Consider the following 18,214-nt stretch of genomic DNA (forward strand, 5'->3'; position numbering starts at 1 on the left):
TACAATACTCATTAGCATCTTGAAGTCAGACTTGACATTTATCCAGCTCTCAAATCAGAAAATGCTGGTTCTACAGTTAAAGAGGAAGGGAGATCTGAGAAGAGAACCTTTCAGATAGCAGAGTAAGCACACTTGGACAGCACGTCACAGATGCAAGGGCATATTGTAAGCAAAGGATAACTTTCACATGACTTTTTTGTTAGTCACTGAGGATTTTCCTGATGCTTGGCTTTGCCTATCTTGCAACAAGTCAGCCACAGTGATTTTGCTACTTTCCTTTTAAGATTCTAATTCTCTCAGATGTTGTCAAAGTTTATCTGCTTAAACAGATCAGAACATGTCACCAGACCCGTTCCTCTAAAACACTTTGCCTCTTTCAAGATATGCTTACCCGAAGTCAGGAATGTTTGCTTCTTTAATTTATACCAGCTGTCTAGATTCTGATACAGGAATTTGGCTTTGAAAAAAATCTGAGTCCCAACTACCACTGTTCTCTAAATTAAGCCCTAGGGAACTGGCAAGACATCAACCTGCTTTTTACCTTCACAAGATTAAAAGATTAATATACTAAGAACAAGGAAAACCTGATCAGCTTTTAATAGATGGCTGTAAGTCTAACACGCTTTGCCTTGTGAGCTGTATGGATGTGCAGGCGTGACTGCAAAAAAGTAATTCATCCACCTCGTTTAACCTCAGTGTGAGGCAACCATAGTAAAGAAAGGGGTAGCTGATTTGTAAGTGCTTTTAATGATGAGAAGCCTCCTGTCAGAAACAGAGAGAAGATCTTGGCTTTACAAAAAGAGAACAATATTTTACAGACCAGAAACACAGAAATTAAGCAGCAGTTTATTGCAGCTGACCAGGTATGTAAATAAACTGTTGTGACAATCATGAGCAGGGCACAAAATTCTTTTACAGTGGATTGTTTCGCCATGCTTGTAAACACTAGAAGAAGTATTTCCTCTCCAAGCAACTTAAGAATCAGAAAGTATGAACAGCTTTTGCAGAAGTTCATGAACAGCATTGGTTGCCTTCTCTCTCTCTCCTTTCTAATAGCTGCAGGGCATTTCGGTTGTCTCATACAGGTAAGGGACTTCCCTGCTGCATTTCACACAGGCTCCTAATTGAAGCCCTGCTAGTGAATAAATAACTGTACTTACTTTTTTTTTTTTGTCAGAATGCACCCATACTTTAAGTTGATTTGAAATTCTTTCAAAAAAAAAAAAAAAGAGTATGTAACATAGAGCCTGGTAAAATGAAAACTGAACAGTATGTATCTCTCAAAAAATAGGAACATACTAAAAGAAAAAATAATCTTGCTAGAGTTACTCTGAGAGCTCTTCTGATTTACAAACTTTAATTAATGGACAGTGCTGGTAACAACACTAATAAAGGCATACCTTAATGCTCTAGTTTGTGTAAGACCAGGTGATGGAACAAGTAGGTTAAAACAGAACCCCCTATACCCAAAATGCACCCTTCTTTTCTCACTTTCGCAAGTAAGATATAGTTGGCTTTCAGAATTTTTAACTACAAAGAAACAGAAGATTTTCCATCATTTGTTTTAGAAGCATTTTCAGTTATTTCTGTTTCAGCACACATGCCTGAGGAAGACGGATGGTTTATTCTGGGTTCTTCAACTAGTGCCCGGAGTCAGGTAATTCTTGCGCTGTCTGCACGCAGGCTGAGCAAGCAACTTACTCGCCCTGATTTTTCAAAGCAAGCCTTGAAGCAGCAGAAGGCTCTCAGCTCCGTGCCCACCAGGGATGAAGCGCTGGTGCTTACAATAATCTAAACAACAGGATAAGCAGCCAGTCAGTCAGACCAGCTTTCACAGTCTCCAACAGTTTCTGATTCAGTGACTTTCAGAGAGAACAGGGCAACGTTCTTTTCAGGAATTTTTCAGTCACCTGTTGAATCCAGGTAGTTTTATACACAGCGTCCTGCAGCAAGGGCTTCTACAGTTAGCTGATACCTTGGTTTGTTTCAAGCCTGCTACTTACCACCTACACCATTCCCTCGATTTCTTCTATCAAAAGAAGAATGCTGAAGAATTTATTCCTTGGCTGTCCTCTCCATGCCACTCACTCTACTGACCTCCCTATTTTTGGCTCCTGTCAAGTTGACTCTTTTTTTCCCCAGGTGAAGAATTGTATTTTGTGGGGTTTTTTTGTTTGTTGTTTGTTTTTTTTTTTTTTTGTTTTTTTTTAATTTGTTCATCTGTTCCCCCCCTCCCCCCCAGTACAGAGCCTAAATATAGCCCTGTGAGGTGAACGACAAGAGAGCCAGGAAAACAACCTAGACTGTTTCTACAGCAGGGACAACTTCACATACAGTGAGACAAATAGCATTAAAATAAAAACTGAAGCTGTCCTTCACTATATAGGAACTGGTGAGTGGGTTCAGAGGAAGCACTTCAGCATATTTACACTGCATAAAGAGACTAGAAAGAAATTCACAGAGGTAAAGCACAGTTAAAGCCATGGGCTACTGAAACAGAATATGGCTTTACTTCATTTTAAGAAAAGCCCTTCCTGCTAGAAGTGGGGATATTCTAGAGTGCACCTGCAGACATCCAGAGCACGCTCAATTTCTACCCTTGTTCCCAATCTCCTTCGTGCACACCCCATTAATTGTAAGGGGAAAAGTTATTTTAAGAAGATAGTGATTTAGTTGAAGTTTTTGCATTCTCAACAGCTCATATGAAGAGATCTCAGTTAAGTTAAATGATTCTTTTTAACCAATAAATGTATTCTAGAGAGTTACCTGCATTCAATCTAGTACTTTATGCATTGTAACTTGTTATATAAATAGTTGTAGTTCAAGTTTGGTTTAGGATTCACGACTGTTAACCATCTTAAGCAGGGATACTACGTTATAAAAGGTAATTTCTTTGATATACTTTAAAAGCTTTAACCTGGAATATTCAGAATTCCTAGGTTTTTTAACCAATTTTTGCTGGTTTTACAGGTTTGACTATAGAATTACACACACCAGAGTTTCGGGTAACTTGTGAAAAATACTTTTAGAAGTAGAGCAACGTATTTCCACGTTGCACAAGACCAGCTGTTACCCCATTTTTAATACGCCAGTTGCTTGGCTTTCTGCCAGAGGCAGACATAACATGTATTTTTGTAATTTTATTTTTCCACGGAGGAGATCCCTGCTACTGCGTGATGACCACGACCTGCTGCTCACAGAGGCACGTGCTGCATGAGACGGCAGTGGCCGGGTCGGGCTCTGTGGGGAACACCCAGCCCAGCGCTCTGCCCATTGGCGGGGGGACCCTCCTCCACGTGGTGCCCCCAAACAGGGAACGAACACGAGGGCTCGCACCACACATCTGTGACCTTGAGCTGCTGGCGGGAAAGCAGGGAGAGAAGCCTTGGCAAAAATGGATTCCTTACTGTGCCGACTACCACAGGTACTCCTGCGCTCCCATCGCTGCCCGCAGTGTGCACCACCCTCCTGGCATATATTTGGCTCTTAAAAACAGTCACAATTCAGAACTATTTTGCCAGGCTGCCAGCATTTTTCTTAAGAAATTCAAGTGAGAAAATAGAAGCTGCCCTTTTCAACAATGTGCTATGGGAAAAAAGTTGAAGGAATGTTTCCAGCTCGAGGGCTGGAATTCCTCAACCTCCAACAAATTCCAAACCTGCTACAAACAGTTGTTGTAGTTGCTCTTCCAAAGTGAAAAATAAACAACAAGCCTGCCTACAACAATTTCATAATGAAATTGGGAAGCAGCTCCAAAGCAATAATTATTTCACGTTCCCACAATGACAATCATGCAAGTAGAACAGGCTTCCCCTGTCCCCTCCCCTTGTAAAGATAAATTGGAATAGCACTACAGCTTTTTACTACATTGGCTTATCATAGCAAGCATAACTTGTTTCTTTCATGAGTTACTTTTTGCTTATTGAAATAAGCAGCTTCTTTCCGCACAGCTCCCTACCACAGAGACTACAGTCTGACTCCCGCCATCCCGGTCATCTCCCCGGGTGCTCCTTTGGCGTCAGTTACCAACACATTTCTGTCACTGCATTGATTTGCCCACCGTGTTTAGTGCCAGCATCTGCCCCTGTGGACAGGGAGACTCCCCGGGCGGCTGGCGGGATACCACACCAGGGGAGTGGGGTGCTGCAGTTCAGTGTATTCACATTTCTCTCAACATTTGCAGTACTTGTCTGCGTGTGTTGTACTGCAGACGTCGACAGAAATGTGAATACATGTTCTCAGTTCTGTTCCGATTTCTCATTTTGACCAAGTTATTTTCCATTAGCTTTTGCTTCTAAAACTAACTAAAAAAATGCATTTTTATTTAGAATCACATTTATCTTTTGAAGATGTGTTTTTATTCAGCTTCTCCTCTGTAAAATGTAATTTCAAGACAGCAGCACAAAAATAATTCCTGTTCGCAGGAGCCCTGCCCGTGTTAGCCTCCCTTAAGGCGGGCAACTCCTCCCCACGGTGGGGATGGAAGCACAGCAGCTTCATCCTTTCCTCTGAACATTCCTTCTGGTATTTGATGCAGTTGAATACACTTCACACAGTGTGAGATACATTTAGCTGAGAAATTTTTTATATATACATCAGCATATTTGTATACAGCCTATCACCTATTGCCTATTAAGTTTAACCTACTACTTCCTCCTATGTATTATCAACATCATTGTGCACCTCGCTGTCAATGCTTCTTAGCGAGTTTCTCAAACTACTTTTTCATAGACTGCAAGTTATCTTGCAAAGGGTGAGTGATTCTTAGTTGCCACTCACGAGTAGATTATGAATAGATCATTATACAAGCTATACGCTTGGACAGCTTTTGCCTTACATGTACAAGGAACCCTGGTAAAACCTGCATAGGTGAAATAATATTACAGGTGCAAGTGTCTGCCTAGAGCCTCCAGAGGTTTTCTGTACATACCAAGTCTGAACACAGCTTAAACTATTAATATTCTAGTGTAAGACACATTTCTCTAGGCTTTTGAATTTATGCAAGGCAAGTGAAGTAAAAATTACATTAAAACTTAACAACAACTAGATAGTTAATTTTTCTTTTTTCCCCCACCAATATTTACAACACCCTTAAAAAAAAAAAAACAAACAAAACCAAAACACACACACACGAAACCAAACACTCCTCCAGTTTGTGGAAAATACTAAACATCTTAATTCCTTTCTCTCTTACACAATTCAAACTGCCACTGTTCGCAGCATTTACTTCCTTCCTTGTCAAAAGCATTAACAAGTTATCAGAGCACCCAGTCACGTAGTTATTCTATTAAAGAGACGGAAAACCAAATTATTTTACAGTAGTATTATTACTACAGTAGGATTAACACAAAGAAACAGACAAAAATACAAAACAAGTCTGGGAAAAGTCATATGATTATACCAATGCATTTAAAGTAGTATGATTTAAAACAAACACATTTGTGTGAGTTATGTACAGGTCCACCTGATGCAGTTACTTACTTTATCACATACATGTGACCTGAGTGACTCCATCTTCCTGGTCAAACTGTCCATCATCCAGTTCCCTTAATACTCCATCACTGCTACTGAATCCTGGAAAGCCTCCATACTGGGAGGATCCCTCCTTGATCCAACATTGTTTAGAAGGAGACAGATGAAACTCATCAGATGGTTGTCCAATTTCTATAGGGCGAGAAGTAGCTGTGTCTAATCCAACGCTTCTGCTGGAGACTTTGCCTTTTTCCTCCCCAATAACTTGTCTTAAGGATTTCTTCTGAAATACAAGAGGATGTTTAAATGTTAGCATAATTTAGGAAAAAAAAAAAGCCAAACACTTTGCAATGAGTCACGCATGGATTTAATATGAGCTGCATTTTAACATAAGGCAGCATTTAACGCTCCAGTTTAAACTATGAACTCCTCTGAAGAAAACACCTCCATCAGATAAAAATTTGTGGAGAACCAAAAAAAATGTAAGAGAGACAAAGAAGGTACAAGACATAGTCAACATCCAACACAGCACAAATGAATGCTCAGATGAAGTACTCCAACAGGGCTTGATTCTTACGTAGTGCTTGGCAGCTCTGGAATGATTTACAAGTCTTAAACCATGCTAAAATCAGCTGTTTGAGAAAAGTGTTATTTTTGCGCCTAATGTACACGTCTAACATACCCTGACTGTGATACGTTCTGCCATACGGCACACACACGTGCTGCCCTTTCCGGTGCTCTGCAGGGATGAATGCTGGAGGGTGGCACTGCTCCTGCCAACAGCTTCCTCTCAGCCCAGAGGGGTGGGAGGGCCGGGCAGTGGTGGACACGCAGCTGACACAGCTGCCCCATCGCCAGCTACCCCTGTAGGCAGACGCTCACTCGCCTGTCTACCTGCCACCACGTACAACATCTGCATAGCGCCCTCATCTGCAAGCTGCTCTGAAAGTCAGTGCATGTTGATCACTTCCCCAACACAGCACTGTCCTGGAGCTTCAACAAGAGTGCCGGATTTGATAAAGACGTGAATTAAACTCCATTGACATTTAAGCTCATTAAGAATGTGATCTGACCACATCAGAGGACTGAAGATTTCCCACTGATCCATCTCATGGTGACACCGCAATGCTTTCCCATCTTTCCAGTTCTGCCCGTAAAGGCCTTCAGAGGCCTCCTCAGATAACAGAGAGTTCCCCGAGAATTGTGTTCAATCCACACAGTGGATCTACACAGACGGAAGTCAGCAGCTGTCCTGTACAGCAGTCTGAGGGGAGTCTAATAGAGACCTTGCACAGGAAGAACTCGGTATGAATACAATCTGACATTAGTACTGGGATCTCCCAACATGCTTCTTGTTGAAGTGATGGCTGCCAGCGTCAAAAAGAAAAATAAGCAGATTGTGATTTATGCGAACAACAGACCCGTCAGTCTATGCTAAGGGTCAGACTATTTGTGAGGCATCACAAATAAATAAAAGGTTTATTTTATGTTAGCATCAGGAGCCAGCCAAGGCACTTGAGTGTGTGATGATGCAGCACCTCCTGAGGCTGTGTCAGTGCCTCGGGTCACAGCAGAGGAGCACCGTCGGGCAGGCAGAAGTGCCCTGGCTCTCTGCCTAGCGCCTTGCTGTCAGCACAAGCACTGCTAAACCAGGAGATGCTCTGCCAGGGGACACAGCCCTGTCCACAGAAGGAGGACGTCTAGCTAAGAAGGAATCCAGCCTCAGCACAGAGCTGCGTATGAGCGGGTAAGAGACACAAGCACTCTTGCAGCAGGATTTGCAAATGCAAACATTTTAAAAACAACACCACCCCACAACTGGTTTTGCCATGCTCTTGCAAGTTCTGTGCCCCCGTCCTATACATCACTAAGTTTTTTTTCCTCAAACCCTTCTGAAACTATGAAAACAATGACCCTTGTGGCTAAAGGAAATGTATTTAGGGAAGCTGCTACAGGAGACATTGGGAAATTAGACTAAGGGGAAATAGTGTTGTCTCAGGAGAAACAGAAGGAAATAAGCTTCGCCTGGATGCCACAGTAAGAGGATGGAGAAGTCCGCCTAAGGGAAATAAAGAAAAAAAACAACAGAACTCTCAAGCACTGTGTGGTTCAATCTTGGATCTCCTCTCTGAACCATTTCCTTAGAAAAACAAATGGTATGTGATAAAGAACCCACTAAGAGAGTATACCCCTTCTAATTCAAGAGGCCTTTGAACCATTATATAAATTGTAAGCCAGGTCATAACGCACTATCCCATGAATATACAAGAAAGCAGAGAGATGAGCTGTGAGGACGTAAAATACACCCTCAGAAAAGAGGCCCTGTGGGAATAAGAGATCAGGTAACAGGTTTTTCCCCCTAACTCTTACTAAAGCAAAACTTCTTAGAAATGGCAATGCTAACTTCGACCCAACAGTTAAAAAAAAGAAGTCCTGAGTACACAAAGCAGCCCGTACCCAGTCGTGTCATTCTCCAGAATGCAAGTGACACAGGTCCCAACAGCTGGACCTGCTTCTGGGGCAAAGCTCCTGCCATGGCCAGAGCCCGCTCCAGAGAGCTGGGGAGCGATGGGATCAGGGCTCCAGGGAGCTGGTAGTTAAGTGTTTGAGAAGGCCTGTGTGAGGCTGCTTTCTTATTAAGATTCAGTTAATCGGAGAGTCTTGTGGATTTCCCATTTTGACTGTCTCACAGGTAGCATTCTTCTCAAGGTATCCAAGCTGCAAACACGCTAAGGGTACGCTTAAATGAACATAAATTGTGATGCAATTTTTTTTTGGTGAACTTAAAACATTTTAGAGGTCATGAGTATTTCTGTGTTTCAAAAACATCATAAATTGTGGACATGACATTTTTTTAAACCACTTTAATATAATTTGAACATCAATGAAAAGATATGCAATACAAACAAAAATGTCACGCCCAACAATATAGAATCACAGGCATTTAATGTTTTTCCTGAAATGTGTTCAAGTGTTTGATAAAACTGTTCAGCTCTATAATCACTGTCCAGGGGACATTTTAAATAAACTTATTAAAATTTCTAGAGCAAAAGGTAGTGCTTTCAGATTCCAGGAGCTTGTTTTGCACCTGAAATCTAGCTACTCAATGCAAAGCTAGCATGACTTTCTATACCAGTTAGGTATTATTTAAAAAGCTATGAATTTCAACTGTCACGAAGATAATATGCTGTTTGCCAATTCAAACATTTTGGTAAAAAAAGCACTGAAGTAAAAAGATTGAAATTTAGGGGAAAAATAACATAATTGGAAAAACAGAAGGAAAATGTTACTCTGCTAAACGTTTCAGCTTCAGCCTGCACTACCTATTTATCCCATGCTAAAATGACCTCAGCATACTGAAATTTCCTGGTGGAGAAGTAAAATATTCACTGGTACTTAATGAGCATGTTTAGATACTAAGTTTGTTCAGATTCTAAACACTGTAATCCTGATCTAAGTGGCTACAAATCAACTATTTCTTGTTTGCTTGCAGTATGTTGATGCTTAAGTCAAAGGTTTCCTGTTACAACAAAGTAAAACAATGGCTGCAAAACACACAACCTGTTCTATTTGTATAAATCAGAGATTGTAAAGGTCATTCAGCTGCTGATCAGCTCATAATTTGCTGACAGAATTTAAACTGCAAGCATAATGCTTCCCATTTTTAATTTAAACTACATCTCAAAGATTCATCAGTTCCTCAGACTGGATGTTTTTACAGAACTGGTTTGTATTATGTCTCTTGACAGAACCCAGTTTTAACCATTCTACCTTGTGTCCTGTAGTTATGCTGCCTTTTAAGAGATGCTTATAGCTAGAAACAACATGCCTTAGCAAGGACAGTGTATTCACATCAGGAGTCCATGCCCTTATTATATAGTATTAAAAAAGTAGGGAAGCATCAGGAAATTGTCACAGTAGGCAAAGGCAGGAGAATGAGGAACTGCCCACTGTAGGGGAAGACCAGGCTCAAGACCATCTGGGGAACCTGAAAGTGCACAAGTCCATAGGGACCTGATGAGATTCATCTGTGAGTCCTGAGAGAACTAGCAGGTGAAGTTGCTAAGCCACTATCCATCATATTTGAGAAGCTGTGGCAGTCCGGTGAAGTTCTGACTGACTGGAAAAGGGGAAAACATAACACGCATTTTTAAAAAGGGAAAGAGGAAGACCTAGGGAACCACAGGCCAGTCAGTCTCACCTCTGTGCCCGGCAAGATCATGGAGCAGATCCTCCTGGAAGCTATGCTAAGGCACATGGAAAATAGGCAGGTGATTGTGACAGCCAATATGGCTTCACTAAGGGCAAATCATGCCTGACAAATCTGATGGCCTTCTATGATGGCATTACAGCAATGGTGTATAAAGGAGAGCAACAGATGTCATCTACCTGGACTTGCGCAAAGCATTGGACACTGTCCCACACAACATCCTGGTCTCTAAATTGGAGAGTTTGATGGATGGACTCAGTGCATAAGGAATCGGCTGGATGGCTGCACTCAAAGAGTTGCGATCAATGGTTCAATGCCCAAGTGGAGACCAGTGACAACTGGTGTTCCTCAGGGGCCAGTATTGGGACTGGTGCTATTTAACATCTTTGTTGGTAACATGGACAGTAGGATTGAGTGCACCCTCAGCAAGTTTGCTGACGACAGCAAGCTGTGTGGAGTGGTCAATGCACTGGAGGGAAGAGATGCCATCCCGAGGGACCTGGACAGGCTTGAGAAGTGGGCCTATGCCAACCTCATGAAGTTCAACAAGGCCAAGGGGAAGGTCCTGCATGTGGGTCAGGGCAATCACAAGCACAAACACAGGCTGGGCAGAGAACAGATTGAGAGCAGCCCTGAGCAGAAGGACTCGGGGCTGTTGGTTGATGAGAAGTTCAACATGACCTGGCAATGCGTGCTCACAGTCCAGAAAGCCAACTGCATCCTGGGCTGCATCAAAAGAAGCGTGGCCAGCAGGTTGAGGGAGGGGATTCTCCCCCTCTACTTTGCTCTGGTGAGACCCCACCTGGAGTACTGCATCCAGCTCTGGGCCCCCAACATAAGAAGGACATGGACCTGTTGGAGTGAGTCCAGAGGAGGGCCACAAAGATGATCAAAGGGCTGGAGCCCCTCTGCTATGAGGACAGGCTGAGAGAGTTGGGGTTGTTCATCCTGGAGAAGAGAAGGCTCTGTGGAGACCTTACAGCAGCCTTCCAGTACCTGAAGGGGGCCTACAGAAGAGTTGAGGAAGGACTCTTTATGAGGGAGAACACTGATAGGACAAAGGGTAACAGTTTCGAACTGAAAGAGGGTAGATTTAGATTAGGTATTAGGAAGAAATTCTTCACTGTGAGGGTGGTGAGACACTGGAACAGGTTGCCCAAAGAAGCTGTCAATGCCCCATCCCTGGAGGTATTCAAGGCCAGGCTGGATGGGGCTTTGAGCAACCTGGTCTAGTGGGAGGTGTCCCTGCCCTTGGCAAGGCGGGTGGAATTGGATGATCTCCAAGGTCCTTTCCAACTCTTAACCATTCTATGGTTCTATGAAGTTATGACTTTGATAATTACTGACATAAGGTTTTATATATTTAGAATACCGATACAAAAATTATGTTCCAAAACATACTTTCAGAAACGTATTAGGAAAGAACGTAAAGACTACAAAGTCAGGCATGAGAGCAGGGATCAGAAGCTTTGAAAGATAAAAGCCGAAGATGCTTGGAACGCGGGGAAATTAAAGGAAAAAACGTATGATGAACTGGCAGAATTTAGAAGAGGAGATTAAGACATTGGGAAGGGAGACTACACAGAACATTTAACAGAAAAAAGCAGAAGCTCAAATTTTGTAAATGAAGAAATAAATTATAGATAGTATACAAGAACTAGCTGGGAACTGAGATGGTGATAGAGATGAAAAATAAAACAGGATTTTAATTGTGCATGTTGAATGCAGTTCTTCCAGGCATGGAAGTCATTATCAGAGGACACAGTGAGAAGGAAGTTAGGCTGGAGACAAGCAAAAGCCTGGAGAAGAACAAGATGGAGAGCATATTTTAGAAACATTGAGTGGAGGAAAATACAGATGATAGTAACAGTCTGGATGGGAGGTAAAAAGGGCAGAGAAAGATCAAATATGAACGCAAGACGTTTAGAGACTCACAGAACTATTTATACAGATGGAGAAATAAGAGATTAGGTGTCACTGCTTTATGGTAGTATATAATACCATGAATGTCTGGGTTCCTAAAGTTACTACTCTGGTGCTGGACATTAGTGAAAGTGTTGATAGTTTTCATAGCTGCTTAACACCATCACATGAAAGCCATGTTGATTAAGAAAAGGTTGAATGGCCATTGAAAAACAGAAATAACAAAAATTAAAGATCCATCATGGGATGTTGAAAGACTTGGCAAAGAAGAGCCCACCAGTTCATCCCTTCTCTGACAATGGCAGGATTTACTCTAGCCCTATGTGGGTGCAATAACTCTTGTGAGCTTGACTCTGAGCAGGATGTGGTGACTGACAGTTACTTAATCCTCAGACTTTTATATGACTATTACAGGAGCCTCACTCAAAAGGGACAAGGAGTTGTTGAAGTCCAAGTGCAGGAATTTTAAATCCTTGATCTGTCACACATTTTCAAGCAGCAACAGCTAACAGCCGTTCACCCTGTTAACCTCTGGATTACAGTACCCTTTGCACAGTTTGACACTTACATTCTTCTATAAGTGTGAAAGTAGATGTTTTGGAGGTCAAAATAAAATGTTTTCTTTTTCATGGGCAACAGATTCAGGATTTGAATCCGAACATTTAAGACTTCCTGAAGACTTCTAAAGAAATACTTAGAGCATAGACAACCACATCCACCTGACACACAGTAATTCCTTAGCACAAAACAGGTTTTTAGCATGCTTATGCTTTTCTCTATGGCTTAATTTAAGAGGTACATGGCTAAGAAAAAAAAAACACATGAGTTCAGATGCAGAAGCCCTCTACAAACTTGAACTCTTTTCAAGTGAAAACCTCTTCTGCCACTTTTTTCCCCCCATTAATTTTGAAGTCTAGTTTGTATCTGTACCTAATCATTATGTGAAGTACCAATTTGCTTGATTAATACCATAAACATGTTACTCACCTCTGGTGTCTGGACAGCAGAATTCCACATAACAGGTCTCTGTAGAAAAACAACTTGCTTTGTGGCCAGATTTCCCTCACTAAAAATTTAAAGAAAATTCTTTCAATATTTTAAAGGCAATAATAGTCCCTGTAACATGTTCATACCTTTCAGAGTCAACTGTAAGTTGTGTGTACGTAAGTCCATGAGTGAGAAGAGGAAAGACTACCAAGCGTTAACTTGTTTAACTCCTAAACAATTCTGTAATCACAATTAAAAAAAAAAAGAAGCATAGAGCTGGATTAAGGTATTGCACAAGAAAGTAGGTATAGAACAAATATTTGTGGTGCTATGATTACAGTTATTTAACATGCCTGCTCTTAAAAGTTTAAGTACCAGAGTTCCTACTTTCAATTAAAGTCTGCACCTTTATGTCTGAAGTAAACCTCAAGGAGTCATTCTTTGATCTAATCTTCACTATCAAATACACAACAACATGTTACTACCTTCAATGCCACAACAAATAGGCCCAATCTCAATAGATCCACAGCTTCAACAAATACCTGAATACTTCATGGTATGAAGCTTAGGAAGTAACATTCTTTACAGCTAACTAAAAGACGGTTTCCAGTTGTAACATGCCATTTAACTGACACAGCAGGACAAGCTTGCTGTCTCACCACTTACGGATGAAAGGACTCCGCTCAGTTTCTATAAGCTCTACATCCACAATGAGATAAATGACACTGGCTGTTCTGTACATGGGAGGTACATGCATGGGAAGGACAAGAGAATGAAATAGTAAGATAAATAAAGGATTAAAAAAAAAAAGAGGAACTTCAGTTTTTAGTCCTGGAACTTTTACAAATGTTGATGCTGTTGCGGTAGATACAATTTAAAGCAGCACTGTTTCAAAAGGAAATACTTTTAGAAAAATAGATGTGAAAAGGAGAAGTTGTTCCTCAAGACCAAATCAAATGTTACTGATAGGATGTTTCAAAAGTGTAACACTCTTAGTAATGGTGATATGGCCTCTTGAAGTTTTTATGTACCTATTTTCATCACCTTTCCATCAAAAAGACAGGTCAGCATATTGATTGCATGTGTACGACAAAGCCCAACTCTGTGGCACTGAAAGAGTGCAAGAATTGCAAGACCAGAGCTCTAGGATGGGAAGGTTTAAAAAAAATCCCTGTGCTCTTCTAAATGTCAGATACTACATTTTGATAAACGCTTCTTTTCCCCCCAACTCCTACTTCTGGGTGGTATTCAACAAGATCTTTATGCATATAAAGGAAAGATATTGAAATACTTTGGCAGAAAAATGACTACAGATTTAAGAGCGCACTAAAGAAAAGTAGCAAAATAGAAACACAAGAGGCATGTAGTGAGTTCATTTGAGGTATTTATAATTCCATCTATTCTATCAATCATAAAACAGTATTATTATGCATACCATTATGGAAAGAATTACTAAAATAATGTAATCTTGTATTCAGTATGGATATGTCATAATCTTAATAACCACAAACAAAGTTGAGATAACTGATTCATGTGTTATGCCAGGGCTAGGACTGATAGAATTAGTTTATATTTAACATTTGGGATTGCTCCAAGGAAAATCCTACGAGATCAGGAAGAGCATGTTAACAGTCTGCCCCAGCAGAGCTCCTGGAAGTAAGCTCTGAGAAAATACCCCAAACAGCACTATTCCCAGCATACTCAGCTACATCTAAGCAATAGTCAGTGATGATGGCTTTGTGATGGTGTTTGGCCCCTCACAATCTTCCTTTCAGTCCAGCTGAACTCAGGTCATGGCATATCTTTGCATGTCTTCCTTGGATGAGAAGAGAGAACTATCTTAAACTCCAGCTTGTGGGGGAAACGAGGCAGGAGAAAGGACTCATTAATTTCCTTAAGTTCACAAGGTTTCCCGCTCTGAGAGTCCCTACCTCACTATTTGCATTCATTAAAAAAAAAAAACATGTTAGACCGTTATGTCATGACAAGGAAATTGGCAATCCTGTAACCTTGTTCCACATGGCCAGGTATCTCTCCCTGCCTCAGTTATGTCTGTTTTGATAATATCAATTAGGAAACCTCTCTTGGGCAAGAAGGCTGAGCAGAGTCCCTGGCATCAGGAAGAGCCTACGACTTATTTTGTAACAGTGTCTGCATTCCTCCAGAGAAATGAAAAACCCCAAACATTAAGACACAGCTTGTACAAATTCTACTAGAACAGAGAAAGGACATGATGGTGAGTGGACAATAAGTAAATTAACAATTTTCTAAGTCTGACCTTATTAAAATGCCACACACGACAAAGCAGCTATGAGCTTAATTCACAAAGAACTCAATGACACTGGGATTTCCACAGAATTTAAATGAGAAAAAAGTGCTTAGAACAAGCCACTCCACAGCTTCCCTCACGTTTCCACATTCCATCTTTGCCTCATAAGTCGGGGCATTTTGAAAACTTAGATTAAGTCGTTTGTCGTGATAAATTAATACCCACAAAGTCAGTGTTTTTGCACTGCATTTGCCTGCCTGCTCTGCAGCGCTCGAGGACAGTCTGCCTTGCCCATTTTCAGGGACTACAGTAATCAGTGAGGGGAAATACAGGTCACCGCAGAGTAAGGCCACTGAAGCCTTCTTCCTGTCTCTTCTTTTAAGAGGGATGAAGAGCAACAGAGACTCTATTGTTAAAACACCAGTGATTTGTTTGTCTGCTCATGCTGTATGGGCAAGGAATTTGTTCTCTTATTATCTGTATATATTTAATAAGTCCCCCAAAACTACCATCAAGCTAGAAGTTAACTATTACTGCCAGCGGCTCTGATTTTTACAGGTCTATTTTTTGTGTGTGACCATTTTATAGACAAAGCACTTCAAATTAAGCTTCGACAAAGTTTTGTGAGAAATGAACAAAAGGAGCAAGACAAATTCTTTTAAGCCTCTTTTTTTTTCTTTTTGCATTTCCCAAAATAAAGTTTTGCACCCCTTTGGAGTTGCCCAGCATCTGGGCTTTCAATCACGAGACACACACCAGCTTGGGATAAACCAAAGACTTAAAGGATCTGTTTAATGAAAAAGTTAAAAAAACCCTAGAAATAATTCTAATTTTAGACCACAAACATGTATGAAATTCTACAAACTCATGATCATATCATATTAGTAACTGCAGTAGCACTAAGTTACCAGCAAAGTATTTTCTAACTTTCCCCCACAGTCACTAGATTAAACTCTTAAAAGGACTATTAATTTTCTCCTTGCTATATGGCTTCTGAACTTGGCTTAATTATCATGAAATTCTTGTCTTGAAAACATTTGCCTATAAATAAGAGTTGTATATAATGCTGGAGGCTCTTTTGGTCACTAATATTATTTGTGGCTCTTTCTTATATTCTTTTTTGTCAAAAAAATTCTTTAGTGACTGCTGACAAAATTGAAATAACGAAGATATGGATGGATACAGCAAACATTGCATCATATGCCCATTTTTTCATAACCCTGCAAAAAGCATCACTGACAGAAAAAGGGAGCTTCTGTGCCATTTATAGTGTGCTGACCAAAAAACGAAACAACCCAAAAAACCAAACCAAAACTAAAACCCCAAACCTCACAGTGCTTATTTTTCAAAACAACATTGCACAAAAAAAAGCACAACTCTGCATGTTTCAAGAATATGACATCTACCATTGCTCTATTTGTAACTGCAAAGATAACATTTCTCAAGGAAATGTTTCCTGCATCCAAGATGACTTAGCTCTTGAGGTAGGAGTTAAAGGACTAAATAACCCTACGGAGTGCTGCCCCTGCCTGAAATGGGACAGTGACCCATGACATTCAGCTATCACGCGGCATGACACTCCATGCAATAGGATATTTTATTTTATGGAAAAGAATATCTGTAAAAAAGGAAAAATTCAACCAACTACAAAACCATGCAGGAACAGGCATTACAGCCTGGCATTGTTTGGGGTTTTTTGTGTGGTTTTTTTTTTTTTTTAAAAACTGTTTCAAATCCTAACCATTTAAAAACCCAGAAAGGAACACATCAGTGCATGACAACCCTCACACACCCCAGAACCTGTTAGACTGTTGGTCAGGCACGATAAAAAGTTTCGCAACAGATAGAAGAGGAAAACAGACTAGAGCAAAATATAAAGGTGAATAAAAACGGGGAGCAGGCTGCCCTGTTAACATTTTATTGTTAAATAGGATTTTCTTTACTTTGTCAAATTTTTTTTTTAAAAAAATATGCAAACATTAATTTGCCAGATTGTCCCAAAATGTTGCTCATTTTGTTTGTTCACTGTTTCTGAAGCCTGTTAATATTCAGGATGGGTTTTGAGGTCAGAGTTCCAAGTCTGGGAAAAGAACAGCTGTTCAGCAGCATACAGTGTCTGTCTTTACTAAAACATTTAACTTGCATTCCTGGGATAATCCACCACCACAGTAATGGTATCCTTCATATCAGACACATAGTAACCAACCAGGAATTTCTTCTCCTTTTTAAATGCTAACATCAACGCCTAAAAATAGTATTTATCAATCAGTAATTAGCCTATTAGGATAGAAACACATTCTTTTTTGGTCTCTTAAGAATTCTTAATTAGGAATTCTCATTCATGGGCTTTTTATTTTTTTTTTTTAAAGAAAAGCTGTGTATTAGATACATGACAGGCACACAAAACATGATTCATCTTATTTCTGAAAATATCTCACAAGCCACATTAGGACAAGAAGAATTAGACAATTCATGCAGACACCTACCCAACCCTTTAGGCCAGAAAAATGCTTTTTATTAGTCTAGTGTTAATACAAAACGAATCCAACTTCAGATTTGGCCATGTTACAATCCCCTTTTACATGATCACAGCTACTAATGGACTGGTTGTTTCACATCTAGGAAGCAGTGTGGCTTCAGACATCTAGTGCAACGCAAGTATCTCGCTGGTATATTACCTTCTTACCAGTTCAAGGAACCGGTCCAGTCTAATGAATCTGTTCACACTTCCTACAGCACTTTTTCCTATTCATTTTTATTAGTTACAGCACTTAGCTTCTTTTAAATGGCCATGCCTTTGCTGTGCAATCTGCAAGGTACAAGATAGCATCATTTTGCCTGCTGTAAGCATAGATACTCTGAGTAGTTGACCAGCAGCTGCTCAAGACAACGTTGTCCCTGCTGTCCAAACCCTACAGGGGTGGTGTACAGTTACACTGACTCTGGGACAAGAGAAGTTTAAGGTTAACACACCCCTCTCATCCTATAACGCACAGTGCACCATGACTATCAAAAATCTTTCTCTCCCATTGTTCACTCACGTCCTTCAAGAAGTAGATCCAGATCCTGAAGGCTTACTCTCCAACTCTCAGATCTGGCCAAAAATTTCAGCCATTTATAAAACCCAGGCTCATCGGTTCACATACCCTTAGAAGACATCATGTTCAAAGCTAACACACTTAAGACTACAAAGTTTTGTTTGAAGAAATTAAAGGATAAGCATTTTGTTTCATATTCTGAAAACTGCTTCTCACTGGAGCAGGAGCTTTACAAGTTCAGAATTTCCTAAGTTTCGTTAAGTAAACGAAACATACAGAGACCCTTAAAAATAGCAGAACGACATATTGTTTTAC

General features: G+C 40.5%; 1 protein-coding gene across 2 annotated transcripts in view; it reads right to left on the reverse strand.

The window, feature by feature from the left end:
* Positions 1-814: 814 nt before the first annotated feature.
* RFTN2 (raftlin family member 2) overlaps positions 815-18,214 on the reverse strand; it is a 37,847-nt gene continuing 20,447 nt past the window's right edge. The window contains exons 8-10 of one of the 2 annotated variants that reach the window (XM_074593680.1): positions 12,593-12,671; positions 5,482-5,755; positions 815-1,791 (exon numbers count right to left, since the gene is read on the reverse strand). In XM_074593680.1, coding sequence (XP_074449781.1) covers positions 5,486-5,755; positions 12,593-12,671 — 349 coding nt within the window. In that variant the 3' untranslated portion in view covers positions 815-1,791; positions 5,482-5,485. Of the gene's footprint in view, positions 1,792-2,658; positions 5,756-12,592; positions 12,672-18,214 lie in introns of those variants that run through there. The other variant, XM_074593679.1, reaches the window with a different exon arrangement.

Source organism: Larus michahellis, chromosome 7 (assembly GCF_964199755.1).
Source record: "Larus michahellis chromosome 7, bLarMic1.1, whole genome shotgun sequence".
Taxonomy (NCBI): domain Eukaryota; kingdom Metazoa; phylum Chordata; class Aves; order Charadriiformes; family Laridae; genus Larus; species Larus michahellis.